The following is a 9380-nucleotide window of genomic DNA, read 5'->3' as shown; positions in this document are numbered from 1 at the left end:
CTGCCACAGGCAGAGGTGCCGGCAGGAGCTTTGGCGGCTTTACCTCAGCCCAGCATTGGGCGGCAAATCCGGCAGCGCTGTTGGAGGAGGAGGAGGCGGCAGCAGATATTCCGGTGGTGGCAGGGGCTTTGGGGGTTCACTTCAGCCGCAGTGCCTTGCACGAGCAGCTAGGATTAGTCGCCCACAAAGGACAAAAACAAAAAAAGGCACTCATAGATAGATACACTCATGTAAGTGAATGAAACTCAAAGACCAGATACATGCACTTCCCAGCCAAAGCTCAGAAGAATAAAAATGATTTGATTGTATGGTTATGGCTGAATATATTGAATAATCAAATTGACCCTATGGACATTCTGGGTCATCTGGGTAATTTTGAAAAATAAAAATAAATTCAAATTAGATTTGACCATTAAATTATCTTCTGGCCAGATATTGTTTTGTATTAAGATGTGGATTCAAGATTATGATGTAGCACTTGGGGAGAAATATGCAACCTAAAAGACCTGCAGTGGAAGCCAAGATGGAGAAGATCTCCACAGCCACCATATATTTCCCTTTTGTGCTCAGATAGGCTGGGATGAAGGACACCCAAATGCTGCAAAACACCAGCATGCTGAAGGTGATCAATTTAGCTTCATTGAATGTATCAGGCAACTTCCTTGCAAAGAATGCCACAGTGAAACTGATGGTGGCCAGCAGCCCCAAGTAGCCGAGGACAATATAGAAGATCATATCTGAACCTTCATTACATTGCACAATAATTTCATCATTTTGTGAATTCATGTCCAACTCTGGGAAGGGAGGAGATATGATCATCCATACCACACAGATAACAACTTCTGTGAAGGAACCAAGGAGAATGGTTGAGCCTGCCAACCTTTTTCCTATCCACTTCCTCATTGTATATCCTGGCTTGGTGGCCAGAAATGCTAGAACAACTGTGATTGTTTTGGCCAAGATACAAGAAACTGAGATGGAGAAAATGATACTAAAGATGGTTTGCCTGAGAAGGCAAGTCACTTTCCCAGGCCAACCAATGAACAAAAAGGAGCAGAGAAAGCAAAGGAGGAGGGAGGAAAGAAGGACACCTGTGATGTCTCTATTATTGGCTTTGACAATGGGGGTATCCCAGTGCAGAAAGAAAGTCAAGGCCACCAAAATGAGGGTAGCTGAAAAGAAAATAATCAAGGAGGTCAGAATGATTCCTAAGGGTTCACTAAATGATAAGTAGCTGAATGTTTTGGGAAGGCACTGGTCTCTTTCTGCATTTGAATACTGATCTTCTGGGCATCTCTCACATTGATCTGCATCTGAAATAAATGAAGAGGGTCTTGTCATTTCCAAATATAAGGAAAAGTAACAGAGGTAACATAGAGAAATCATACATGGTGAGTCCATTCACATAACCCTTTCCACTTACAGATAGTCCTCAACTTGCAACCACAATTGGAACTCGTTGCTAAACAAAGTGATTGTTAAGTCATTTTTACCAACTAATCCATTTTTACCAAGATTGTTGCTATGAAAATCAATTCACAAGGTTTTCCTTATCAAAAGCCAGCAGATAAGGTCTCAAATAGTGATCACACAACTCAGGAAATCTGCAACCACTGTAAATACATGCCATTGCCACATGCCCATCTTTTGATCAGAAGAACCTGGGTATGCTGGGACAACCTTAAGTGTGAGGCCCAGTCACAAGTCCATGTTTTCAGTATTATTTTTTACTTTGAATGGTTGTTAAACAAATGGTTGTTAAGTCAAAGACTATTTGTATAAAAATAAAGCTTTTTGTAATTCTAAACATTTTTTTTGCCTTATCCAATGTACACAGTTTACTTTCCACGCTATTTGAAGGCCATTTTCTACTTCCTCTTCTCTGAAATCCACTGCATCTCTCAGCGTAATGAAGGATAATATAAAAAATGCATACGTATTTAAATTACCTCCTTTTAAAAGTAAAAAAGCTACATTACCACCCTTTGCCTTATTCCAGAGTAGCTGAGAATAAATCTATTCTTCTACATACAATAACACATTTGGAAAAAAAATTGAAAATTTATAGGTTTGAAACAGAAGTGGGTTGCTGCTGGTTCACCCTTGATTGGGCGAACCGATAGTGGCAGTGACAAGAGGCTCTGCCCCCCCAGATGCTTCTGCACATGTGTAGAAACATCACACAATTGCGCGATTGCACGTGCATGCATGCACGAAGTGATAGCAAAATAAATTGCAACCCACCCCTGATTTGAAAGTTTTTGAATTTCCACATATATCATTTATTTTTAACTTGCCTGTTTGGACTGAAATTCTTCCTTCAGTGCATTTTCTGCAATTGTAGCAACAAATAGGTTTCCCCTCCTCAACAATCCTGCTGTAGCCTTGATGGCAGCTCTCCACACATCTGGCCTTAGGAGGGACCTAAACATAAGGGTCAGGAAGGTTTATGAATAGAATTCACCAACCACTTCTTCAAACACTTCACTTTTGGGGGGAAGTTAGGAAGGGAACTGGTTATAAATTTGCACTCTGCAAAACCTTTTGAGGTTGAGATGTCACAAGTTTCTCTTGGTTGTGAAGAGGGTTCCATATTTCCAGCATGATCATAATGTAATCACCTTGAAATGGCTATTTTAAAAAACTGATTAATGCATTGAGAAATTGGTATTTCAATGTTTCCCTTTTCACTAGTAATCAATGTGTACAACAAATGCAGATAAAGATCTCATAATATTTTGATTTGAATTCAGAAACGTCAAGTGCCTGAATTTTTAAATGAGAAGCATACAAAGCACATATCCAAGATAGAACTATTGCTTATCCATCATATAAAAACAAGATTCAAAATTAAAGGGATAATTGAAAGATGACAGAAACATTTATGCAACTCAGCATAGGAAAAAAAATTCATGTAGATATTTCCATAAAGACCAATCAAAATATACAGCAAAACCACAAACTCCATAATATCATCCCTGTCCTTCACCTGTGCACTTTCAGGTCATCAGAGAAGACTGTCTTCTCCAAAAATAGTCTACTTAATTATGTTATCTCTAAATGTCCCACCTGTTGAAATTTGTGATTCCACACAATGGCACTTTCATTGAGAGTGAACTTTTTCCCATCAGGAGCTCTTGAGTCCATCCTACCAACACGGACTCTTTGAAAAGATTGATTCCAAAAGACGACCAAATTGAAGATGTCATAGCCGGGATCAAAATCCCCCTTCTCATCAAAAAAGATTTCATCTCCTGCACTGTTATTAAAACGGACGTTTCTTAAAAAGTAGTGAAGCTGAATTGAAAGGAGAGATAAAGCAAGATCAAACCAGACCTATCTCAATCTTCCTCCAAATTTGGCAACATTCACAATCCCAACAGAGTTTCTGTAGTGAAGCTTATCAGTATGTAACTGAAATCCATTCTGCATAGATTCAGATATCACTTCAACCCATATACTACAGCCCATTTGACAATTTGGAATATTTTAACATCCTTTGTAAAAGACAAAGGCGTCAAACTATTATCTCTTTTTCCAACTTTTGCCTAAATAAACAATAGGAAGAAAGAGGCCGCCCCACATAAATATGGGAAAGTACTGTATCTCTATTCCCCTATGGTAAAGAAAAGGAAGCACGGGGGACTATATTTCTACAGCTCTCTTCTTCCTGAATTACAACCTTGCAGAATTTATTTCAACTTTAGTCGATAAGTTTCTTCAATAAATATTACTTAAATATTTTGATATCTCAAAAACTTAATTTAGCCTTTCTAATCCTTTATATCCCATATGTTTGGACTGATATAATTGTATCCTGCACCTAATGCAAAGGAAGGACTCACTAGAGAAGAGCCTAATACTGGGAAAGATTGAGGGGAAAAGAAGGAGATGACAGAGAATGAGGTGGCCGGATGGAGTCACTGAAGCAGTCAGCATGAACTTAAATGGACTCCAGGGGATAGTAGAGAAGAGCCTAATGCTGGGAAAGATTGAGGGGAAAAGAAGAAGGAGATGACAGAGAATGAGGTGGCTGGATGGAGTCACTGAAGCAGTCAGCATGACTCCAGGGGATGGTAGAGGACAGGAAGACCTAGAGGAACTTTGTCCATGGGGGTCACGATGGGTTGAACACGACTTCGCAACTAACAACCACAAAATTGTATCCAGAGTGTAAGGTCCTCTGAGCTAGGTTGTTTTCTTGCAAAGACAACTAAAGCCCTTCAAAGCATCCTAATCCAAGAATGCCAGGGGATTTCTAGAAGTCTGCCACTCTGACAAATCAGCCTTCTATAGATACATAGACATTTACAATATCTATCGGCTATGCAAAAGATATAGTCAAGCACCCAAAAGAGAAAAAGATTCCAGCACCTCTCCACCAATAATCAACACAACCTTGAGTCCAAGGTTAATGTCAGACCACAATCAAGTAAGCAATACCCCAATCAAGAAATTACCAAAGAGCCATTAGTAAACAGCCAAACCAAAGGATCTCTAAGATCATCCCCACCCACACAGACAGACACCAGAATATAAACTGACAGCAAACAGCACTCCTTACTAGCTCTGATGACGTTACCTAGTTAGGATAATGAAACATTGGCCAAAAAAAAAAAAAAAACCAAACCAACAAGCTCAAAAAGCACCAAGAACCCATCATTTCAGTCATGAGCTACAAATATTCTCCTTTATCGATATGCAGTGTGTTACAATGACATAAGATTCTCTCAACCGGGAGAGGAATTCTTGTAATGAAAGCACAATCCAGTTAGAATTATCTCCTGGAGATTTCAGAACCATGTAGGTTTCTTTTCAACAGGGAAGAAATGGCTTCTTAGTGCTTCATCTCAAGATTTATTTTTTTAAATTCCTAGGCAAATGAAGGGAATGTGGTCTTAGTTCATGATCTGTCTTCAATTTATATTCCAGGTCGAAACCTGATTGATTTCTGAGCCCAGATAAACCTGACCAGGTGCTTATTTAGCTAAGAATAGGTAATTTAAAATTGGGGAAAATTCACTCTTAGAAAGGGGGAATGCATAAAATCATTTAAAATTAAATTGCACACCACCTCAATTAATCAATCACTGCAAACTCCCAGGACAACTACTAAAACACTTGCTGAATCAGAATTTTGTATACTGTGGTTCTTCAAAGTTTGTAAATGCATCTGAATTTTCAATATTTCTGCAAAAATGTGGTGGAATCGCCTGCTGAAGAAGAGGAGGCCTCCCAGTTTGGAGGAAATGACTCAAGTAGCAATAGCAATAGCAGTTAGACTTATATAGCAATAGCAATAGCAGTTAGACTTATATACCGCTTTATAGGGCTTTCAGCCCTCTCTAAGCGGTTTACAGAGTCAGCATATCGCCCCCAACAACAATCCGGGTCCTCATTTTACCCACCTCGGAAGGATGGAAGGCTGAGTCAACCCTGAGCTGGTGAGATTTGAACCGCTGAACTGCAAAACTGCAGTCAGCTGAAGTAGCCTGCAGTGCTGCATTTAACCACTGCGCCACCTCGGCTCTAAGTCAAAGCCTTAGCCCCATACCTTCCATTTTCCAAGGGAAAGCAGATAGTCTAGCAAGATTCTTATAATATTAACAATAAATATCCACTTTGGCCAAGTAGATAAAGACCTCCAAAAATTATTGTTGATGCTCAACAAGCTGGAAAATTTTAATGAAATATTTTCATAGAGATTTTATTCTGTCAATCCGTGGTCAGGCAATTGTGTACAAGTGGAGGTACAGTAACCCAACTCCATTGTTGCCATCCACAGAAGTGGCCAATTAGCCAAGCTCTTAACAAGAGCAAGGTGTGTAATACTTAGATAAAGAAAATAGAACAACAATTACATCAAGACTGAATTGCAAGGAGAAAGCCATTGCTATCTAGATGGGCACTGGTGCCCATCTACATTTTGTAAAAAAAAAAAAAACAATTAAAAACTAATCCCACCAGCAGTCAGTGAGAAAAATATTCCAAGAAAGAACTTCTTTATGAGCTGATTTGAATTGGAAGATGTCTCTCTGACTCTGTGACATGAGCTGCATTAGTAGCAGAATTGCAGACAATTCTTAACAGTTAATTAGTTGTTGCAGAGAAACAAATCCAAAAACTTGGATTCTCCTTATCTAGTTTTGGACTCTTGTGAAGAATAGATCATGTTCGAGATCATTTTTTTGTAGACATATTGAAAATTTGTAAGGATTCACAAAGATTTAAGAATTCTTTGTAAGGATTTGCAAACATTTGAGAATTATTTGTAAGTATTTGCAAACATTTAAGAAAAATTGTAAGGATCCGCAAACATTTAAGAATTATTTGTAAGGATTCTCAAACATTGAAGAAAAAATTGTAAGGATTTGCAAACATTTAATAATTATTTGTAAGGATTTGCAAACATTGAAGAAAAAATTGTAAGGATTCGCAAACATTTAATAATTATTTGTAAGGATTCGTAAACATTTAAGAATTTAAACATTTAAGGTGTCTAAAACATATTTTGTCTTATGTCTAAAAGATATTCATAGACATGTTTGTATAAATAGACCCAGTGACAGTAACTGGGTAACCGGTGAATATAAATTGTTTATTAGAAAGAAATGCGGGGAACTCTTGTATTGAAGATTGTAGACGTAAATTACAATTTTAGTTTTATCGCTCAAAATTTTTAGAGGGAAGTGGGTATGAGTGTTTGCACAGTTAGGGATAATATGATGATACAGCACTAAATCACGAGTCTCCAGAAAAGAGCTCCTTCTGGAGCTAGTTTCAATTATGGGATGACTCTTTGACATGAGCTTCATGACCAACTGAATTGCAGATGCATAATAACTAACAGTTCATTCATTTCTGCAGATGAACAAATCAAGAGCTTTTATATTCCTCATTCCCTTCCCATTCCCTTCCTTATATAAATATATTTGAGAAGAGTGATGACATACTTTCCATGGCTGAAAATTTGAAAGTTTTGCTAGTCTATTCTGATTCCTCAGGGAAGCTGGCTTTTCTCTGCTTGAATACATTGCTTGCAGAGCATGTGCTGCAGAATTAACTGCATTGTAGATATTGTAGCTCTCTCCAGACATGGTCATTTCAAACACAGAGTTGGGGACTCTCGCTAGTTCTTCCTTCCCAGTGCAATGTTTTGCTCCTTTGGGATATGGAGGGAAAGAACAGGAAAATACAGACTCCCAGAACCAATCGATGTAAAATGAGGAGTGTAAATAAGAGCTTATATTCCCAAGAAATTCCTGAAAATGTGGCACCGTATTAGTGTGGAGTGAGAAGTATAAAGAACCATTGAAAGTCTGGGTTGGAAAACTCCTGACTGGGATTGTCATAACAGTGAAATCCCATTGAGACGTCACAATCCACACTCTGTGGTATAATGACTTTTTATTGTGTTTTTCAGATAAATACAAAGCCCATTGTAAAGCCTCCATAGATTGGACAGTCCCAGAGGCAAGGAACACGCTGATTTTCTTTACTAATAAAGTGTCTTTTATATAAGATATACGTGCAGTAAGGACACCCGCATTTAAGGTTCGATCTCTGAAAAGTGGGATTGACAACATCCAAGCAATGCAAATATCATTCTGGAAGAGCTTTGGCTGGATACTTTGAAGAAAGGCTTCCCCACTCTCATCCTCTGATGCTAGGAGGCCAATCCAGTTCCATTCAAAATGTTTCAGTAAATGAATAATGCCCTCATATTGTATATTTTCATTAGGAACCATACTGAAGAAAAAAGGGAACTGCCTTTTATCACTTAGGATTGGGTCAAAGGACCCATAACCAATCTGTTTGGAGAAAAAATGCATAGAAAATTAAATAGAGTAGAATAACAGAGCTGGAAAGGACATTGGATGTCTCTTAGTCCAACCCTCTGCTTAGGCAGGAAACCCTACACCACTTCGGACAAATGGTTATCTAACATCTTTAAAACTTCCAGCATTGGAGCATTCACAACTTCTGGAGGCAAGTTGTTCCACTGATTAATTGTTCTAACTGTCAGGGAATCTGTCCTTAGTTCTAAGTTGCTTCTCTCCTTGATTAGTTTCCACCCATTGCTTCTTGTCCTGCCTCAGGTGATTTGGAGAATAGTTTGACTCCCTCTTCTTTGTGGCAACCCCTGAGACATCAGAACACTGCTATCATCCATGAAGAGTCATTTTATGAACCCAAAGAGATTTTAGAAGTTTTCCATTCTCCCAGAATATTAGTTGCTACTGTGACACTGGGGTTGAAATAGAAAAACCCAAAGGTTCCAATCAAGATTTTCATGCAAGAAAAAAAATCATAAATTTCTCAACAGAGAACTCCGAGAACTCAGAATTGGAAAATGTCCCTCACTGGCTAAAACAGATTGAAAACTAATGTTTACAAAAAAAAAAAAAAAAATCCATCACTGGCTAAAACGGATGAAAACTAATGTTTACTAAAAACAAAAACAAAAAAAAACAACCCACCAACAACAGCAACAGAGATGTTCTTTGAACACTTTCGCTAAAGAAACTGAAAAATGGTCATACCTACGTAAACTTAGAGTTGTTCAATTACAAAACCCCCAAACTTACCATGAAAATTGTTATGGAAGAAGGAAATCATAAGCTTACAATGAGGGACTTGGAAAACTAAAAACTGGGAAATGTGGTAGATTTCATTGCCAATCTTTTCTCATCACTGGATACCGTAGCTGATACTGAGCATTGGCCTTGTTGCCCTTTTTGCTAAAGAAGCTGATCTGTGAAAAAGGCTCCTACCTGTGGAAACTTATAGGTATTCAAAATGTGGGCCATCTGGATAGAGTTTGGGGAGGGAAGGTCACCAATGACAGGCAAGAAGTCTGTTTTGCTCCTCTGGACACAATTGAAGTTGATAGGACTCCCTCGATTCTGAAAAAGAAGATCTAAGGTATGCTTACTGGCCTCCCTGACACTGAAACTGTTCTCATAAGTATCCAGGACTAGTGTGGTGTTAAGGAATGTCTTGATGTTCTTGTTGATCTCATAAATGGTAAAATACATAGAAAGAGCATGCTGGAAGATTTTGGGTATCAGGCTGAAATAAAAGTGCACAAGGACACATAATTATAACAAGAACTGCATCTAATTGTAAACCATATAGGCAATTTCAGCAATTTGTGTAGAGAGGAATAATTCTAGATTTCAGTGAAAGTGTTTTTTTATTTTATTTTAATTTATTTTTGAAAGTCCTTTTGAAAGACTAGGAACACCAGCTTATTAACTTTATCAGTCAACCTTGGCTGGATATATGTTAATCTTGGGAAGTATTGTAAATTTTATGATCAGGAATATAAAATAAACTTTTGGTTCACATTTTGCTGACATTTTCAAGTTCCTTCTTTC

General features: G+C 38.1%; 1 protein-coding gene across 1 annotated transcript; it reads right to left on the bottom strand.

The window, feature by feature from the left end:
* Nucleotides 1-417: 417 nt before the first annotated feature.
* On the bottom strand, nt 418-8810 carry LOC106541352 (vomeronasal type-2 receptor 26-like). The gene is made up of 4 exons (XM_087712006.1): nt 8775-8810; nt 3070-3297; nt 2298-2424; nt 418-1313 (listed from the first exon to the last, which is right to left on the bottom strand). The coding sequence occupies exons 1-4, from the start codon at nt 8808-8810 to the stop codon at nt 418-420; spliced, it is 1287 nt and encodes a 428-aa protein (XP_087568132.1).
* Between the last annotated feature and the right edge of the window lie 570 nt (nt 8811-9380).

This window comes from Thamnophis sirtalis, unplaced genomic scaffold, assembly GCF_051295495.1.
Source record: "Thamnophis sirtalis isolate CommonGarterSnake01/CBP01778 unplaced genomic scaffold, rThaSir2_p1.2 scaffold_4, whole genome shotgun sequence".
In the NCBI taxonomy this organism is placed as follows: Eukaryota; Metazoa; Chordata; class Lepidosauria; order Squamata; family Natricidae; genus Thamnophis; species Thamnophis sirtalis.
This window is presented reverse-complemented; position numbering and strand designations above follow the sequence as displayed.